This window comes from Cricetulus griseus, chromosome 4 (assembly GCF_003668045.3).
Source record: "Cricetulus griseus strain 17A/GY chromosome 4, alternate assembly CriGri-PICRH-1.0, whole genome shotgun sequence".
NCBI lineage: Eukaryota > Metazoa > Chordata > Mammalia > Rodentia > Cricetidae > Cricetulus > Cricetulus griseus.
Genome location: NC_048597.1, coordinates 223015601 through 223036217, shown reverse-complemented (window position 1 = coordinate 223036217; position 20617 = coordinate 223015601). Strand labels below are relative to the sequence as shown.

Here is a 20617-nt window from a genome sequence, read left to right as displayed (position 1 = left end):
GAGCCATTACAAGCTGGTGCGTATGTTAGGAGCCATTGCAGGCTCTGCGCAGGCGCACTAGGTAACTTTGTAACTCTCCAGCCCTTAGTCTCCGCCCCTCCCGTGATGTCATATGGTTCGATCAGCTGACGTCACATGATCCGACGGGCTTCATCCAGTCAGAAAGTAACAGTCTGAGGCGACGGTTGCCAGCCTATATAAGGAGGGGTTTTTGGGTGTTCAGAGTCTCCATTTTATAAGCTTATGCTCTTCCTCTCAAGAGGCATTAAAGCTTTACTGCAGAAGGATCCTGAGGAGTGTCCCCGTGTCGTTTTTGCTGGCGAGGCGGTTAGCGAGGGACAACATTCCATTCCCAATCTCTGTCCTTCTCACGCTATTGCATGGTGAGTACACATACACACATATGTGTATATCAGCACATATCATACACCGAGGTAAACATACCTATTCGATGGTTGTCTTCTCTGTACATTTATAAACTCTCTTGACTGTGGGAAAAGTCTCTCACTCCCTGCCCAGTTCGTAGAAGAAGCACAGTGAAGGGCCTATCTGGGTGAGTCAAGTCAACTGGAGAGACTGAGTAGATGGATAGGAAGCAAACAACAAACAGAAAAGCAGGTATAATGGTGACAGAACCCTCAGCAACCAACTTCTGGAAATGGTTGCCATTCCTCTCATCTCATGGCCAAGCTTTCTACTCCATTTAAATAAAAAATGAGTTTGAAAAGTGATTTTCAAAGCAATCACTCAATTGCTTTGAGTGATTCCTCAATTCCTCGCACAGTGAATGCAGCTCCATTAACCTGCCAGTCATTCTGTGTGAGCAGGCACTGTTGTTATCATTGAAATTTAGTTAAGAATTCATCTTAACAACCTAAAGCTGTAATCCTTGTTAATGAGGCATATGATTCAGAAGGCTTGTCATTCTCTACTTACATAAACGTGAGCCAGTTCTTGGGTAGGTCACTCAAATATGATTGGAGAAGAAAGAACTGAGCAGCTAGGAAGTTATATAAGGAGGACTCAGAACTTTCTGTCTAAAATTTCCATTGCTGAGAGCATCACTCCAACAGATAGTTTGTCATTCAAGTCGGATGAGGAGGGAGAAAGAAAATGCCAAATGCCTGGCACACAGTGTGCATCTGGGCTGTTCTGTTCCTGAATCTAGTCCAAAAGGAAGTTGAGTTTACACCTATTTCTATCATGCCCTAAATATGCATCTGTGAGTAACTTGAGTGTGTTCTCTGACTCAAAATGGCATGGCAGACTTAAACTACCTCCAGTTTTAAATACAGTCAATTCACAGTTTTAAAACTTAAACCAAAAAGGTCAAGTGGTATTGAATAGTCACCTGTAACCAGCCTATGAACACTGTTAACTCTAATCAACCTGTAAATACTCTCAACTACAACCAGCCTGTGAATACAGTCAACTACAACTAACCTGTGAATACAGTCACCTATAACCAACCTGTGAATACAGTCAACTACAAGCAACCTGTGAATACAGTCAACTACAACCAACCTATGAATACAGTCAACTACAACCAACCTGTGAATACAGCAAACTATAATTAGCCTGTGAATACAGTCACCTATAACCAACCTGTGAATACAGAAAGCTATAATCAACCTGTGAATACAGTCAACTCTAACCAACCTGTGAATACAGTCAACTACAAGCAACCTGTGAATACAGTCAACTACAACCAACGTGTGAAACACTGTCAACTCTAATCAGCCTGGGGATACAGTACCTATAACCAATATGTGAACACTGTCAACTCTAACCAAAGTGTGAAGATAGCTAACCATAACCAGCTTGTGAATACAATCAGCTACAAGCAACCTAATGAAACGCTTGGAGGCAGAGCAGATCTCTGAAAGTCGCTACTCCTGTAGATGCAAAATGTTTTCTTCCCTTTGGATGGACACTCTGCTTGGCCATGTCAAAACACACAGGTGCTAGCATTCAAACATCACATTTACTTGTTTTCTTTTTTTAAAGCCATTTAAATATCTCCACAGGCAAGAGCAAAACTTTAAGTTTTAAATGTTTTCTTTTGCAATAAAACTCCTTTAAAAAAAACAGAAATGATTTTCAGATTGGCAGAGGGAGTCCCCTCCGATGTAAACAGATGGCTGGGAAGATCACCCACATGCTGAACACAGATCTTGAGGAGGCATTTCTAAGAATGAAGTAGCACTTCTCAGCCTGGGCCACTTCCCACAGGATCCTCATTTAACCCACAAGAAGCATGTCGCTTAGGCCTCTAGCCAAGAGGAGCTCAGCAGCCCCTGCCCCACTTCTCTCACGGTCCTCGAGACTAGCATCCGACTCTTCCCTCATGCTCTAAAGAGCTTGTGGGAGCCATCCCCAGCAAGCCAGCATTTTCGACCAGCCCTTAACTAATATCCTCCCATAGACATGGTCTGCTAAGCCCCAGCAGAGTTAATGTGTGACACACATCTGTTCCACTTTCCCAGTGAGCAGAAACTTTGAGATGACTTAAATCCCAGACTCAATCAATGAGAGATGGGGGGAAAAAGCAACATTTAATACTAGTTTAAAATATAATCCAAATGAGGGTGTGAGAGGCCGTTTTGCTCTAACTAATAAGATTATATAATGCCTCAATCAAATCCACTAAGCTACTGGGGAAGAAATATGAGTTTTTTTATCTGAGTCTATTTTTCATGGCTATTTCCTAAGGATCATCTTATTAGCCCAAGACAGCAAGGAATGAGCAACAATGTAGCTTCCAAAAACCCAGGGTTTGAATGTAGTGGATTTCTGAAGCACACAGGGGGAGACTTACAGATTTGTCCTTGACTAGTAGAGCAGAGCACTGGATTCCAGCCATCAGCATCTTGTGTGGGTTCCAGGCCACCGAGTCAGCCCTGTCATGTCAGAGAAAGAGAACTCAGAGAAGGGCCTGGCTAACTATTGTAGGGAGAAGGAAAACACAATGAGGCCTCCTATACAAGTTACCAATCTGTGGAGTTCCATATTTGAGGAATGGGGACAATAATTTGGGGGCTGTTTTGTTTCAGAAAAATGGAGTGTGTGTGTGTGTGTTTGTGTGTGTGTGTGTGTGTGTGTGTGTGTGTGTGTGTGTGTGTGTGTATGTGTGTGTAGAAAGAGGAGGGGGAGGGGGAGGGGAGAAAGGGAGGCTCTACGTTGAACTTGGCCATCATTCCTCAGGATGCCACCACCCTTTTGGATTTTTCAGTCTCTTGCTGACCTGGAGCCTAGGTTGGCAGAGAGGCGAATCACTGGGATCAGCCAATGCCTGCTTCTTCCTGCACTGGGATTACACATGTGGGTCCTGGGGTCGAACTCAGGTCCATTTGTAAGTGAATCATTGACTGAGTTATATCCCCAACCCTCATGGTCTGTTTTCTAAAGGTCACTCAGATGGAGACATGCCAACAATTGTTTATTTTCCCTAAATAAAAGTCAACTGCAAAACAGGAAACCAAATTTACCTGTGGATTCCATGCAGGAGCTGTCGATACTTTCTTGATACCAAAGCTGAGCCACCCCAAGAGGCCTGTTGAGATATTTAGATACCCAAAAGTTATGTCTGTGTCATCTGCTTACCCGTGAACTCCCTTACCAAGCCCACATGTGTCGTTTGGTACTTCATACTTCACTTGATATCATGTTCACCAATTTAAAGTCTGGGGGTCTAGATGAAGCATTCTAACCAGGCAATTAGAACCCAGTATGGGTCCCCGTTGACTCATGGATGTGAAGTCACACAAAAGGGGGTACATTAATAGCCAATGGAGCATTGTGCGGACCAAAACAATGTTAAAGAGATGCATCCCATACGCTTTCTATGCCATGTATCTAGAACAGGTGACATCTTAACAGTGTCGCTGTACATACTGTGTACTGTCAGTCATGAATCAAAGGCCAGTATTCTGCATGATGAAAGAGAATATTGTTGATTACAATACAAAGTGGCTAGAAGGTCAACGGGGTCAAGTAGGAGGAGATGTATCCTCTCAGGAAATTTAGAACCTTTTGGCCTACTGGTTCTCAGAAACATTTGTAAACATAATATAGGAGGATAAGAGAGCGGGAGCCCTGAACTTCAGGGGGTTACTTATTGGAGAGAAAACTTCATGAGCACCAGAAAATGGAACTGAGTAAAAGAACAGGAATGGAAAGTCTTGTGGAAAGGTGTCATGAAGGGAGGAAGGAGGAATCCAAAGGGAGCACACAAGAGTTCATCTGGCTCTTGACAATTGTACAACACAATGAAGGGTGGCTGCAGGGAGAGACTCTGGAGGCACATGACCCTGAGTCCTGCTGATGCTCTGAGGGTCCCATGAAATTCCACAGCACCTGTGAAGGGTGGAGCTGGGACCATCTCCACTCTCACTGGAAAACTAAGGTTCAGAAGTGCTAGGTAGATTGTCTGGAGTATCGTGGGTAATCAAAATCAGATTGAGGGTCCCAAATCCATTCTCTTTATCCAATATCATCACAGTTTAGTCAAAGTGACCATTTGGCCAAATTAGAGAGTATGACATGGGAAGTTAAGGGGAATGGGGATAATTCAGCTCAAGGTTGCCTAAAAGGTAAACACCATTTTCCTTCAATAATAAGTTTAAAGGTAAATATATGCCATGGTTAAAAAGGAGAAGGAGCCGGGTGTTGGTGGTGCATGCCTTTCAGAAGGCAGAGACAGGCAGATCTCTGTGAGTTCGAGGCCAGCCTGGTCTCCAGAGCGAGTGCCAGGATAGACTCCAAAGCTACACGGAGAAACCCTGTCTCAAAAAAAAAAACAAAAAACAAAAAACAAACAAAAAGAAAAAAAAAGGAGAAGGATTGTGTGCACTTGGGAGGTAGACTAGAAGGTAGAAGATGAGACACTCTTACAGCTCTCAGTACTGCTAAAGCTGCCTCAGTAGCCAAGACAGTAGAGCACCAGCCACCCTGTGGCCTTAAATCCCTTCAAGAGTAACTCTTCCATTCAGGGCAGGGGTGAGGGTGAGGCCAGTGCGTACAAGCTGGAGGATGAACTCACTCCAGCATCAGACTCCCATGCAACCCTGAGTGAGCATATGGTCAAGACCCTGGACCCTCAGTGGAATCTTCTTAGTTGCATCCCTGATTCAATAAAATCCCCATAGACTCTCCAGGACACGTGGTGTTTCCTGAATTTTTGTGAATGCCCAAATTCCCAGGCAGAGAATTAATAAATTGGGGTTGCCACTTAGTGCCCTTGCTATCACCTTCTCCATACTGCCACACCCCACAGGCTTCATAAAGAACAGATTGGACTGAGGCTGGAAGTAAGCAGGAAAGGTCATACATCTTTCCACTCCCATGCATTTAACCAGCACTCATACCCTTTCCTTCTTACAATCCCTGACTCTTCTTCACCCCCAAGGAATACCTCCTAGCCCTACTGAGCCATATTTACATTTACAATAACGACAATTCTTCTACCAGTTCATGAAGTCATCCATGAACAATTTGATTTCTCAATAGATTTAAAAGGAGAAAAAAATAACACTGCTAATGGCAGGGCCCTACTTCTCCTTAGTTGCCTTTCTCAATTCCTAATTCTAGAAGCTGCAACTTAAAACCACACTTTTGGTGAAGAAGCTCGACTTTCTACCCTAGTAAAGACTGTTATTGAGCTCTCAGTACATGCTAGGCATCACAAGCTATTTCTCCCTTATTGACTGGTTGATAAATAAATAGAGCTAACCTTTAGGAACAAGTGGAGGCAAAAGCAGAACCAAGGTTTTTCAGCCTCCAAAGCCCATGAATTTAAAGACAATATAGGCTGGAGATGTAGCTTAGTTGGTAGAGTGCTAGTCTGTGGTTCACGAGGCTCTGAGTTCAATCCCCTGGACTACATAAACAGGGAGTAATAGCATATGCCTGTAATCCCAGCACCTGGGATGTGGGAACAGGGGGATGTAGGATTTTAAGGTCATCTTTGCCTATGTAGCAAGTTCATGAGACCTTATTTTAAAAAAATAGAGAAAACTAGAATGCTTATATGATCCTGTGGGAATTATGGCAACTGGTGGGAGGGAGGGGAAGCTCTGTTGGGAGCCTGGGGGCTAGAAGATGCCACCAGCCCCTACTTCAGAGGTGACCAGGCCTCAAGGAGTCTCATCAACAGAACTGGAATGGATTTAATTCCCTTAAGAATGTATCAGAAGTTAAAACAACCATGGTAACTTTTAATATCGATGGACTGTGTATAGTATACTAAGTTTCCTAAAGATGAGTTACATTCTACTGAAATCAAGCTGTCCAATGGATTAGACACCTATGACAATGAAGGATCCGTAAACACCATCTTGATATTAGGATGTGTTTGTTTCTTTTATTCCAATATCGCTCATCTATTCTGAGAGGCTGTGGTCGAATTCAATCTAATATAATGCTCATGGCTAAGTGTTTACTATGTGCAAACTGAATAAGCTGGTGTAGCTAAGATATTTTCTTAATGAAGTATTTTCTTCAAAATTTAACCCTTAATTAAAAAACAGATCTTTTTGTTCATATTTGTAAATTAAAATTCTGACTAAGCCACACAAGTCTCTTCAGGCCATTTCTAATTTCAAAGCTACTGCAGCTACTATATTCTACATAACCTTATAACTGTATGGATGTTTCTCTTGAGAGTGAAGTATTTAAGAAGGATGCTGACATATTCAGTTGTGTCTCCTTGTCTCCGTGGTTAACAAAAGTGGCCACTTCACATTATCTTTTAGGACATTAAGTGTTACCACATTTCTAAGGTGATAAAAATCAATAATGTGGAAGTGAAAAGGTGAGCAGTTACAAATACTCAAGCTCCATTGAGCCAAGCAAAAATAACCCACCTGAAGGATTGCTGTTGGTGTGTTAATCATGCCTGTGACGCCCCTGTCTGCTTCACCCAACATTACCATCTACTTAGCGAAAACCTTAAGGACTCAAGTGCTCTCTCGAGATCATTCTATACCCAATTGACTTCCAAAGCATAAAATGCTCTGAGCTATAAAATTATATGCAGGGATATCTCCTTAATGCTTGGTCATCTTCTGCTCAGCAAGTTATTACATATATCTTCTATTCAGGAAGACCTGGACTACTCTCGTGCCCAGCATGATGCACTGAAGTCCCGTGAGCATGTTCAATCACCCCTTTTCTAAGCTGTATTCAAATACACAAATTCTGTCTTCATATAAAACGAGAGAAGGGAGAAGGGAGGAAGGAAACAGGGAGGGAGAGAAAAGGAAAGGAAAGAAACAAGGGAGAGAAAGATGGAAGGAAGGTAAGGAGGGAAAAGAAAGGGGATAAGGGGAGAGGAGGCTAGGAGGGAGAGAATGAGGAAAGGAAAGAAGAGAAAAGGAGTCAAAGGAGAGGTGGAGAAGGGGAGGGAGGGAGGGAAGGGGAGAAGAAGGGGGACAAGGAAAGGAGGGGAAGGGAGGAAGAGGGGAGGGAGAGGAAGGAGAGGATGAGGGCAGGGGTGGAACAGGAGTGCAGGGAGCAGAAAGAGAAGGGAGATGAGAGAAAGGGAAATGGAGAGGAGAAGGAAGGAGAAGGAAGGAGAGAGAAGAGGAATGGCCGGGGAGGGAGGAAATGAGAAAACATGTCAAGCACACTTAGCTGGCTGAATTCAACTTCTTAACCCTGAATAAGGAGACCTTTAATAAAAATTACCTTTAGCTTAGAGGAAAATGGATTATGAACAACCCCAGGCTTATGAAATGAATTAGAAAAAAAGTCCACCCTTTTAAGTTGGAAAATTATGAAGAACATAAATTACATCAATTTCCCTCAAACAATTATCTATTATGGATCCAGCTAAAACTTGCTTTAATTAAGACATGTAATTATATAATGTAGGATTTTTTTTTGCATTTTCTTGCTGATTGGAATCATATAATTTTATAGCTGGAAGATATTTTCTCCAGACTTTATCAACCATCTCTCCATGCAAGAGAAGCAACTGCAAACACAGAGCTGAGCACAAGGGAGATCATGCGGATTAGAACTCAAATCACAACTTCCTGATTTCCCTGTCACTCTTCCCCTAACATTTCATTGCCTCGCTGAATCAGGGGACCAAAACAGATGGCTCATGGGAAAGGAGAAAGTCCTATGGAATTCAAAGAACAAAATCAAAACAGATCTGAGCTCCTGGAATTGTTGGAAAACCTTGAGGAAATGACATGTAAGAAGCACAACTGAAAGTAGGAAGCTTCTAGATCCTGAGAGTAGAAGAAGCTAGGAAGGTAGGAGAAGCTGGGAAGGTAGGAGAAGCTGGGAAGGTAGGAGAAGCTGGGAAAGTGGGAGAAGCTAGGAAGGACTTGGAAGTTTGACAGACACAGACACACAGATGAACTTACATCTACATGGAGCCAGAGGGCATGTCTCTCACAGATTTCAGCAATCTCATCCAGGGGATCGAAGGCACCCAGCACAGTGGTACCAGAAGTAGCACAGACAAGAAATGGCACTGCCCCCTGAGGAAAGAAACCAATTGCAAAGAGAATTGTCACCATCATGGTGAAATCTGCCCTGTTGTAAGCTGGTGAATCACATGGGTTATGCATCCGGAGACAAACAGGGCCTCTTTGGAGGTCATGGCTGATTCAATGACTGTTTGGACACTTCCATACTATGTGGCCTCTGGTCATGATAGCTGGGTTGAACACAGTGAGAATATGCTAAAACCTGGGTCTCCATTAGTCCAGATCAATGGCTACACTCAAGATCATTCCTGTCAGTTTCTGTCGGTTGCATTGGCTATCAGGTTGATGTTCTGGTGATGGCCCAAGTTCAAAGTAGATAAACCCACGGTTAATGACAGACTGTCATTCTGTGGGCTTCCTGATTGCTCTTGAGGAGACAGCCTGGTCTTCTACAGAGCCTTCATTGCCCCTTCTCACCAAAATAAATAGAGGCAGGAATAGTAGGTAAAATTCTGGCCCCTGGGCCGAGCCATGCAGGCCAGTTCACTTATCTAAGTAAATACAACTGCCGGGCAAAGATAAAAACCAAGTGCAGACACAGAACAAACTGTGAACAGAGAGAAGGAGGCAATGCCACTGAAAGTAGCATGGGCGTTGCCCATGTGGGTCAGATGTGGGTAAGTTCCCTGCATTGGATGGGAAAAAGGGCCTGCCTCATCCCTGTCTTGGTACCCTCCTCACACAGCTGATGCCTGCATCTTGTAACCTGAGCAGATGTTAGTGGAAAGATGGTCATGGGTGCAACACGGAGATGAAAAACAATCACAAGCAAGTTAGCCAGGCGCGGTGTACACACCAGCAGGCTTCATGCCAGTCAGGTAAAGGAAAGGGAAAAAGGGGTGTTTCCAAACTTACCAATGCCAGCATGGTGGCAGAGGTGTGTTACTTACTGTGACAGAGACAACTTACAGACAACTGTGGGATTGTGGGTAGCTATGACTCTAGGGTTTCAAAAGATCTGAGGAATAAGACACCTCTGACATTTTATTTCCTCTGAAAACTGTTTGCTGTCATTTAACTTAGAGCTGACTTGACCTCAGTTTTATGGTGAAGTTCATTGTTATTGCAATAGATTCTTATCTCCTCACATGCTGTAGGCACTTGTGTTTGAACCAAATTTATTACAACTTGACTGACCTTTTGATAGAAAGATGTTATTTCTCAATGGAAAGTGGGACAGAGCAAAGCCACTGGGTCCCACATCCCCCAACTGAGATGCCCAGGAGTCAGAGTGACAGCACAGAATCAATCCAGTTGCCATCTGGGGAGACAGCTGTGACACACAGGGTTGGGTCTACCCCAACCCTTTCAGAGCCAGGCCAGGAGGTGACAGAGCCCCCACTGGGGAACCATGAGCTTGGGGAATTCTTCCCTGTACTCAACCACAATTGATTAAGTCTTTATCATGACAGTGACCTAAACAGAACAAGAACAGAGTCACATCAATCATTCAAAGCAACACACAATATGTTATTCGCTAAAAGCGGTTTCGGGTAGCTTTTGTAGTAGACTCTTCCCCATACACTGTGATGCTCTGACAGGCATGAGAGAATACCCATGTAAGCTAGTAGAAGATTCCAATGAGTTCTCTTTACCTATTAAGTCACATGTTTTTAACAGGCCCAGGAATCACATGCTTATGTGTGGATTTAACCTTCCCTGTGTTTTTCCTTCCTCATTTCTCGCCATTAACTACAACGTTCAGGAAAACAGAGCTGGGAGCTGCATTCCATGAGAAAGGTTGTCACTTCAAACACTCATGCTCAAAACTACCTCAGAAAGATCTGGTGGTCCTGCTTACTGGGCTGGTCAATAACTACTTAGTTGGTGCCCTGTAGTTTATACTGTCTTCATAATGGTATCAAGCAAAGGTCACTGCAGAGATGTTTTAATGGATCATCGTGGCTCAGAGAGCTCAATCCCAGCACTAAAATCTGTGGTGATGCTCAGCTTCCTGTGTCTGAAGTAATAAGAGTGAAACACTGGAACACAGACAAGCAGGCCTGAGCCACAGAGGACTACAGAGGAGCCTCCTGTCATGTGGTATTGTCTCCAAATGGATGCACAGTTGGTTGCTGGGAATCCATGCCTATTGTAGGCACTGACTTCAAAGGAAGCCGGGTGGAAACACCAGTGTGTCCTTGCTGCCCTCCTTTTCAATGTGCCTGAAGCAATTTTCAATTTTCACAAACTTCTGTTCTGGGGTCTCAGCTTCAAAATTATGTCAGTTTCCTACACTTGAGGGTGCCAAAACAAACCAATAATTGAAGAAAAGAAGCAAAGATTACAATGGAATCAAATCAACTATGTTAGAAATATGAATTGCTATGACAGTAACACAAGAAGCTGTGTTTAAGGGAGGTGGAAAATGATGTAAGAATATTGGGAATTGGCAAGTCCAGCTAAACAAGAAAATGGTTATCTTTCTAGCCTAGGAATATCATTTCCTTGGGGAAACGAAGTAGCAATGAGGAAGCAGTTTTGTTGGTAGTGGAAAGCCCTCCAGCCAGCAAGGGAGGAGCAGGAGAGTTAGTTCCGAAGTCACAGGAAGAAGGAATGCTTAAGCCAACGGTCACCATGGCAGCCAAATCGGAGAGGTGGAGGCCACAGGGGCAGGGAGTTGAGAGTGCATGGTAGATGGGTGGATCCCAGAAGTAGTAAGCTCCCTTGATCAATGCCATCACAGAGGAAGCAGGGTTTCTCCCCAAGTCATGTAAAGCATGGAAGGAAATCCTGCTTGAATCCTACGGAGGTGCAAGCACCACCTTAGAGGAGACACAAGGACATTAGAGGAGACACAAGGACATTAGAGGAGACACAAGGACATTAGAGGAGACACAAGGACATTAGAGGAGACACAAGGACATTAGAGGACACACAAGGACATTAGAGGACACACAAGGACATTAGAGGAGACACAAGGACCGGTGGTGCAGAAGAGCCACAATTAGTCTCTCAGCCCAGATGTGAGCTATAAACCCAGGGACATGGATGCTTTCCCACATCAATTCAGGGCACAAAAATAGAGGTAGAAGAAGCTGTGGATTAGCAAAGCTTTATCTGACCTACCAACCATACATAACATAGCAACCTATGTGAATTCTTCCTTAAATAAGCCAGTTACTGTTCTTAAAAGTAAAGGGAAATTTTAATATAGACTTAATATTTGATTACATTAAGTGAATACCTTTAAATATAATTGTAGTACTAATTAAAAAGTTAAGAGTGCATCTACTTTAGAGATATACTCAATTATTTATGGATCAATGGAACTATGCCAGGGGTTTGTATCAGGCAGACCTTGGAGTGGTGGAAGGGGCTGGGGTGGAAGTGGAAGAGAAAGTTAACTGTCTCATTGAGTGCTGAGTGTGCATGAGGAGTGGTGAGAGCCATTTTGCATCTGCTCGGTAAGTGTCTGCAGCCATCTACAAGGAGAAAGGTAAAAGAACAGAGGTAGATGGGTGGATAGATTATAGATAGATAGATAGATAGATAGATAGATAGATAGATGATAGATAGATGATGGATAGATAATAGATAGATGATGGATAGATAATAGATAGATGATAGACAAATAGATGATGGATAGATAAATAGAAGATAGATAGGTAAATAGATAATAGATAGATAATAGATAGATAGATAGATAGATGTTGGATAGATGGATAAATAGATGATAGATGATAGATGATGGATAGATAGGTAGATAGATAGATAGATGATAGATAGATGATGGATAGATAGATGCTAGATAGATAGGTATATAGATAGATGACAGATAGATAGATAGATGATAGATAGATGACAGATAGATAGATGATAGATAGAAGATAGATAGATGATAGAGAGGGAGAGGACAGGAAGAAACGAATGGAAGGTATGGGGAAGGGAACAAAAGGGAACAGAAGGGAAGAGGAATAGGTGGCTTGAGAAAAGTTGGAGAAAGAGTATGGCCCATGGAAGCAAGGTCCTCGGCATCCGTCACCATGGAGCATGCCTAGCATCATCAAAGTTCCTTTCAAGAGGAAACTAGGTAGGAAAAGAAGCTAGCCTAAAAGGAAGGGTTTGGGGTTCACAGTAAGAAAAACAAAACAAAAAAAATGAAGAAAAAGAAAAACAAAACACCTGACACTATTTTGGAGAATTTTACCCAAAGTGAGAGTGTGAGAATGTGAACCCCCAGACACTGACCATGCCTACCCAGTATTAAGATGTTAGAGAGATATTTGTAGGCTGGAGGAAGCATATCTGAAGACAATGCACCCACATCACTACCAAACTTTTAAGTAGAGACTCCAAGGCCAGCAAGATGGCTCAGAAAATAAAGACACCTGCTGCCAAGTCAGAAAGTCTATATTTGATGCCCAGAACCCACATGGTGGAAGGAGATATCCAACATTCAAAAACTGTTCTCTAGCCTCCCTATGTGAGCCATGACATGAGCCCTCTCCCTCCAAACAAATAAAATAAATGCTTCAAAGTTTAGTATAGACTCTGGACCAAATATAGTAATTTAGCACACCTCACGGTAAAGTAATTTTGTGAAATTTGAATAGATGAATATAACAGCAGAGATATAATATTAAAGCTTAAAGTAATGAATGTATCCACCTTCAAGTGCAAGCACCTCTGAGAATAGACTATTTGCATAAACTACCCATTTAAAGCATGGCCTTACTCCATTAGTGGTGGGGGGAAGGGAGGGTCGAATGGGAGGAAACAGTGGAAAGACAGTATAGGTGCACCAAAGCATTTGGGCTCACGAATTAATCAGGTGAACAGAGCAGCCAGACACATTTTCAGAACCTGTGTCAAAGCCAGCCTTGCTGGGTAAGCATAGTCACTCTTTCTCTATTCAAGCACCTCAGAAAGATAGAATGTTCTGGCACAGAAGTGCTAGACCAAGCAATGCCCCTAATGAGGACAGGGAGGGATGGAGACCCACCTTGAAAGCATCACAGAGAGGTATGGTTGAGTCTCCAGAAGGAGGAGTTATATAGGAAACGGAATACTGGAGTTTTGCATGAGGGAGGGCTCACTACAACTTTAGGGGCAATCTAGCCAAGAATCTTAAATATCATGACACCAGTGTATGTACAGACTCTGGCCACCCAGGAATGAGAACACCCAAGAATGTGGAGAGCCTGGCACCAGGAAACACAATGTATGTAAGACAGCTACCAAGTTTCCCTATTTTAACCACAGCACACTTTCTTCTCTCACCCACTCGTGGGAGCTGCTGCTGGCCTGCATTCTCTATGCTTTTCTCCGCCTGTAGGCAGATGCCCACCCCACTCCCATCTCTTCTATCCCTCGCTCTCACCTCTTTTCTTGCTTGCCAGATTCCTTTCTCCAGCTCCTTGGGTATCATTTTACCTCTGAGGGATAGATAGATAGATAGATAGATAGATAGATAGATAGATAGATAGATAGATAGAGTTAAGACATTCAGTTATTCCCAGTACTTAACAGGTAAAGCAACTGCTTTCACATAGCAGGGTTTCTTCCCTCCACCCACAACCACCACCCATGAGGCTTCTGACCCTACCCCCACCTCTGTTACCTTTCATCTGTTTCCACAAAGTACACGTTCTGGGTACCAATCCCAAGGAAGGAAGCTGCTTTCTTCATGGAGTAATGACACTGAATTAAAGGGTGAGGGGGGGGAGAGACCGTGATGAATTCAGAGCATGGAGCATGTATTATTTATTATCTAAACCACAGCGTGTCTTTATGGCACAGCACAATTGTTGGAACATGATTGCATAGAAGAAAAAAGAAACTCATAATTGAACTGAGCTGCCTAGCCAATGGCAGAGACTGTTGACTTCAGGGTCAGAGAAAGTGGCATTTTGGGGCCTTAAATAATGAACTCTTGAAGACTAGGTTTGCCCATCCAAAAAGCACTGTCAATAAAGCCTGTGCCATCATCTCACCACTGAAAGACACGGGTTAACGTGTGAACCCAGCTTAATGCACGGCACAGAGGTGGTCACGGGAGGCTCTTGGCATCTGTCAGATTATGAAAGGTCTCTATTGGCACTACTCTTTATTGGGGGAGCTCGAGGAAGCTTAGAAACCAGTCTACTGCCCACTAGAAACCCTCTGAGGAGAAACAAGATGCTACCTCAAAAGTGACAAGAGAGGGTTTAAATATTTCCTAGGGGGTGGAAATGATGGGTTATAAACAGAGGTCAGGCATTTGGCCAACTCTATAACCTGGAGGGAAAGGCTGAAATTAGACCTATAGGAATACGGCTAACATCACATGAACCAATGTGACACTGATAGGTAATGATTGTACAGCATGGCCACAATGAGGTCAGCAGTTGGTGCTGACAGGTGTAGCCTGTTTCTTGTTGACAAGCACTGGCAAGACTGGAGACCATTAAGTTTTCACTCTTCCCACTCAAAGCCTACAGCATAATTACCACAGAAACACTAGAAATGCTCTTCTTTGTGTATAAAAGGGGACAGGTGGTCAATTCACTGTTTTTTTTTTTTTTTCATGCCAGAAAAAACAAAGGCGATAAGAAACATTATTGTAAAAAAAAAAAAAAAGTAACTTTAATTTGTGGGAATGAATGCATTAAAAGAATGGTCTTGCCTTCACACTTCACTTGATATATTCCCCCAAATGTGGCCATTTTTTTCCTCCTTTTGTCAAATAGGAGGTTCCTTTTTTAAATTCTGCGAAAAATAAAATGCAGAAGGAGTCGTGCCATCAGGAAAAATGAGACCATCCTAAATAATTAATTTCCAAATATCAAGCAGGACACATCCCAAGTGCCCTCGGAATGCATTTATTTCGGGGTGTCACGGAACATATGCATATCGGATGGCAATAATGTACATAAAGTGTGTAATTAATGTCTACTGGCTACAGCAGCCTGTGCTGGCTAGAGGTAGTGCGCCTGCTGTAACTAAGGTGACACAGTCAAGGTGAATTATTTCTCACCAGAGATGTAGGCTCTGCCAGCCGAACAGCTATTGATTTCCTAATGATAAATGCTAGCCTGCCCCCAGTGACATCTGACTGAAAGGAAAAAGCACATTGTCTCCAGCCAATGTGCTGCTGAGCAAAACTCTAGACTCAGAATCAGAACAAAGGTCACGGACCTAACGCCCGCCAGCCCGGGGTCAGGAACAACCAGGTATCACCCTCAAATGCACAGGAACATAATTTTTTAAGGTCTACCAACCAACTGAAAGTCAGACATCTGAGAGAAGAAGGGCCCTGGACATGGACAAAGAAGAGTGACCCTTCTGATATGCTGACTAGTTGAGGGGGAAGGGAAAACCTAGATGACTTTGCTGAGAAGTAGTAAGTGCATTTTGAAGTAAACGGTGGTTGTTCCCATCACAACAAAGATAAATCGGGTGTTCTGAAACCCAGACTCCCCATAGGCTTTGTAAATCTACAGAAGACATACCCACCCCACTGGGTACCAGTTTCCACAAAGAGGAAGCAACAAACGAGTGCCAACATGAACGTCAGCCCCGAGCTGAAGTTTCACTCCCTGGTTCTTGTAAGGATGCTTTTTACCATGGTCTTGGATTGTTTCCCTGTGATCCTGGCTTTCATGACCAATTGCTGATTTCACCTTGGTGTGTGCTGTATCCAGAATACAATGGGATAATGTTGACTAATTTGATGTTCAAATTTTCAGGGAGGGAGAGCAGAGTTTACCAGCGTTATTCTTTCAGGGAGAGAGAGAAGAAATACTCTGGAGATTTCTCCAAGGTCATAAAATTAGTCCCATTCCTAATGATACCAGGGTCAGCAAAGGTGGAAGGCCTTCACCTCCATGATCTACACTACACCTTAAAGGGCATTTGTTTTCCTATTGAAAAGGCCTGGCATGCAGCCCATTCCAGCTCAGGGTGTGGCATGTAGCTCTATTCCTCTGAATGAAAACATTCCCACATTCCCGTAAGGTTCAGGAAGTCAGGAAAACCTACAAGACTCAGAGAGTTCCCAAAACTTAGGCGACTCATGAGGTCCCCTTTCGAAGTGATAACAGCACTGACTGTGGCCAGCAGAAGAGACTCTTCAGACAGCTGAGTCACCTGACCTGATATCAACCCTTGGCATTCAGCCCATGCTGGGGTGTCTTTCCAGGATGCTGCTGACTTTGGGGCACCCATGTTCCTGTGTGCAACACCCTACCCACCACCCATACCCCTTTAAGTAACCCCAGTAAGCTCACTGGTTCACCAGCTAGACTATGTGGCATTGTTTCTTTGCTGTGTCGTTTGTGCCCTCTCTGGGGTGGGTAGCTGTTTGTTCACATATTCCTCAGGAAAAATAGCTGCACTAAAATAGCTGCGCTAAAATAGCACCTAAAAATAGGAAGCACAAAGGTGCAAGACTGAAGGAGGACCAGCCCCAAGACAAGCATCCTACACCCCTCACTTTCTTCCCTAGCGCCAGCTATGCTAAGGAGGAACAGGTACAGCTCACTGCCTGGAAGTTAAGTTTCTTTTTGACCCTCATCTTATAGTGCCAGACAGTGAGCTCTGTTTTGTGTTGATTCTAAAGATATTCTGCTCTGCTCATAACCCTGCAAACCCCATGATCACTATGTACTCAAGACACTCACAGTGAAGTACCAACCCACTCACAAATATCAAATTTTATGACTTCTCTCCAAATGTCTCCTTTTCCTTGATCTCCTTTCAGCCCTGGAAAGGATATTGTGGGTCTAGTGACAGCTCAGGAGTCTACTGGGATGATCTTGCTGGTAAATAGCAAGACATAAACAGAGTATGCAGAAATACCTTCTATGCTAGATGTAAGCACTCTATACTCCAAGGTGCAAGATAGGAATGCAGGGGTGTGGAGCAGTGTGAAAAAATAGAAGAAATGTATCGAATCATGAAGGAACTGTGGGTCCCTGAGTTCCCACTAACTAAACTCTTAAAAGCAAACAATGATGTACAATCAGTAACTACCCTAAGCCTTGCAAACTTTACTAAACACAACACTGAGTAATTCTGTTTCTTTTTTTAACTAAATAGTGGGTTGATTTGTTATAATAAGCAATAGTCATTAAAATGGAAATTAAAGTAATGCAGATGCTCTGACCCCAAGCAGGGAAAGGAAGAAATGGCGGGATGATTATGAATATATTAATCAGGATGGAAAGGTTGACTCTATGGAGAGATACTCAAGGCAAAAGTGAGCTCACAGAGATGGGGGTCACATCCTGTTCTTTGGTTTTCTGGACCCAATTTCTGCTGGCATGTCAGCCACCCCTCCCACCTGGGAGACTGGAAAGATCACATAGCTCTGGCTTCATAACAACTTGAGAATCCAGTGTCTTCTCACCCCCTTCAACCTGGACTACCAGTCATCCCCATGGGCATCTTTACTTTCAGCCCAGTCATACTTCTTCCCTTTTCTGGGGCATCTCTTCCAGAAAAAGACTAGTGAAGAAGTGTTAAAGCAAGTGAAGATGGAAAGTGCAGAAAGACAACGGGACAGAAGCAGGGGCAGGATTTCATCAGCCTGCCCAGGAGACGAAGTGGCACCGTAACGGCAGCACCGTATCACCAATGACTCAGGTTCCTAAGTCTGAAATAGACTGGGCTGCAGCGGGGCGTGTGAGGGTGTAATAATCCCAGGTGCGTAAGTAAGTATGTCCAGTTTCAGACATCCTCCTCTGCCTACAGAAAACACAACTTATGAAGAACCACAGTGCCCAAAGTAAGATGTTGATGGTGAGGTACCACCCAGGTGAGTGTGCCACTCTGGCTCTTGCTCTCCTGTCGGCACAGAGCTAGCTGGAGCTGAAGGTAGGGGGAAAATACATCACTTGGTTAGGGTCCTCACTCGGAGGACCCCTAGAGGCATAAACTCATGCAAAAATAAAGTAACGTTTTTTCTCTTAGAAAAAAATGAATGCCCAGGAAAAACCAACTGGAAGTCACAGACAATGTTCAGCTTTCACTTTGTTTTACTGTTGGTTTTGCTTTGTTTTGTTTTCTTCTATTTTAAGTGGGATAAAAAGTAACAAGTCTCTTCTTGACTTTTTCATACATGCTTTGTTTTGGTGGGTCTTGCTCCTCAGGGGGTTATCCCTGACGGTATAACCAACCCCCTTCCTACTCTTACTGTTCCGGTCCTAATATTCCATTTTCCACTCTCAAGTCACATGTGTTTGTGTCCTGTCTCATCCGACCTTGGAAGCTAAGCAAAGCCAGGCCTGGATAGTACTTGGATGGGAGGCCACCGGATTTTGACAGGATAGTTAGTGCTCCTGACCCGGGAATTGAACAGGGGTTCCCATTGGAAATACACAAAAGTAGAACACAGGAAACAAGACTCCTTCAGATAAAACAGCTCTTAATCTGGATCATCCGTTTATACCCCTCTCTCTGGGGCTGGCTCTTTCTCCTCCCATTGATAATGGCTACTTCTTATATGGGCCAGATCCTACTTTACAGGTAATAGCTCATTCAGTCTTTGCAACCATCTACTCTTTGGTGAGCACCACGTGCCTGTTGGGTTGCTTTCGTGGGTCCATTGCTCAGGGATCCTTGACTCCAGACCCTTTTCAAGGAGACCTTGCATAAGCTCACTCAGCATCAGATTCTGCTTTCTCCGCATTGGGATCTGGGGCTACAAAAATGAATCTGTACTGACAGTGCACCAGCTCTGACTCTCGAACTCAGCGGCTGGTATGTTCCTCCCTCTCTCAGGGCGTGCTTGAGCTGTTGGAGTGCACTGTACTTGGGATACACAGGGTAGAGAGGAGCCACTGGGACCATCCAGCTGGTCCACTCCTGTACCAGCCATGTAAAAGAGCACAGCCATTATTGGCACAACTTTCCAGGTGCTGGGAGGCTTAGCGTCACAAAGCGGCAGTTCCAGTCTGGACTTGGGGGTAATTTGAGACAAAAAGCAACTGATACACTGTTTCACAAATTGGGAAAGCAAAGCCCAGAGGTGGCAACCACCTTTGTCAAGGTCATTCAGATAACGTGTGCTGGAGACCGGAATTAAATCTGGGTGGTCTAGCTCAATGTCCATACATTCATTCACACCCTTAGCTTGTACTTCAGGGGACAGGGAAACAAAATATAAGAACTCTGGTGAACCAGGATTGTATGTGTGTGTATCACTATATGTTTGCCTGTGTGTGTGTGTGTGTGTGTGTGTGTGTGTGTGTGTGTGTGTGTATACATGTGATTGTGTGTGCATCACCATATGTTTGTGTATGTACACGTGACTGTGTATGTGTGCATGTGATTGTGTGTATGCTTGTGATTGTGTGTGTGTGACATCAGTGGTTACTGAAACCCCCTGCCTTCCTCTCTATCTTGAAAAGAAAGATAAAAATCCTTTACACTACTCAATCAAAACAACTAAGCATGGCATTGTGAGTAGAGAACATATCTGACGCCAGTCCTGATTTGAGTTCTAATAAAGCAAGACACTTGATCATGGGTGTAGCTCCCTGTTAAAATCAGGAGACATGGTCTATGGCAGACCCCTGTTAAATGTAGGAGACACGGTCTATGGCAGACATCCCGGTCCTCTGGCTTTTATACTCTTTCCACTCACCTTCCATCATGTCCCCTGAGTCTCAGGTGTAAGGGTTATGGTAGATAAATGTGTAGTCATTGGGTGTGGACACCCTGTTGTCAGACTATAAATTTTCAATGAAGTTGCTGCATCAAAACTGAGTGGCAGGGGTGGGGTGTGGCAAAAACGAGAATAACGTAAGCATATCTATCACACATACATAGAATAAAAATCGCAACATGAATCCTCAAGCAAATGAAACCTCTTGACTAACACATTTTCAAGAGGAAAAATGTCTCCATCATCAAAAATAATGCTTTACCTCTGCCGACGTGAAAAGGATTAATCTTGGCAAACCAGACAGGCCCTTCTCCTTAACATCAGGGTAATATCTGTATCTAGCTAAATTCATTGCACACATATTGGACACTGAGCCACCTACAAAGACAAAATTTAAATGTCAAATTTACAGCATGAAGTCTTTACAACCAAAGAAGCAAATAGACTGGGAAGCTTGGACAGATAGGACTACCCTAGTCTAGTAAAAACTTATTGTGAGAGGCACCCAAACACCCCAAATGTCCCA

The 20617-nt window shown here is 43.5% G+C and overlaps 1 protein-coding gene across 1 annotated transcript in view; it reads right to left on the bottom strand.

The window, feature by feature from the left end:
- Nucleotides 1-20617, bottom strand: part of Gadl1 (glutamate decarboxylase like 1) — a 152197-nt gene that overhangs the window by 117510 nt on the left and 14070 nt on the right. Inside the window, exons 5-10 of the mRNA XM_027415316.2 lie at nt 20354-20469; nt 14065-14144; nt 13825-13879; nt 8376-8492; nt 3489-3553; nt 2819-2900 (exon numbers count right to left, since the gene is read on the bottom strand). Coding sequence (XP_027271117.1) covers nt 2819-2900; nt 3489-3553; nt 8376-8492; nt 13825-13879; nt 14065-14144; nt 20354-20469 — 515 coding nt within the window. The remainder of the gene's footprint in view (nt 1-2818; nt 2901-3488; nt 3554-8375; nt 8493-13824; nt 13880-14064; nt 14145-20353; nt 20470-20617) is intronic.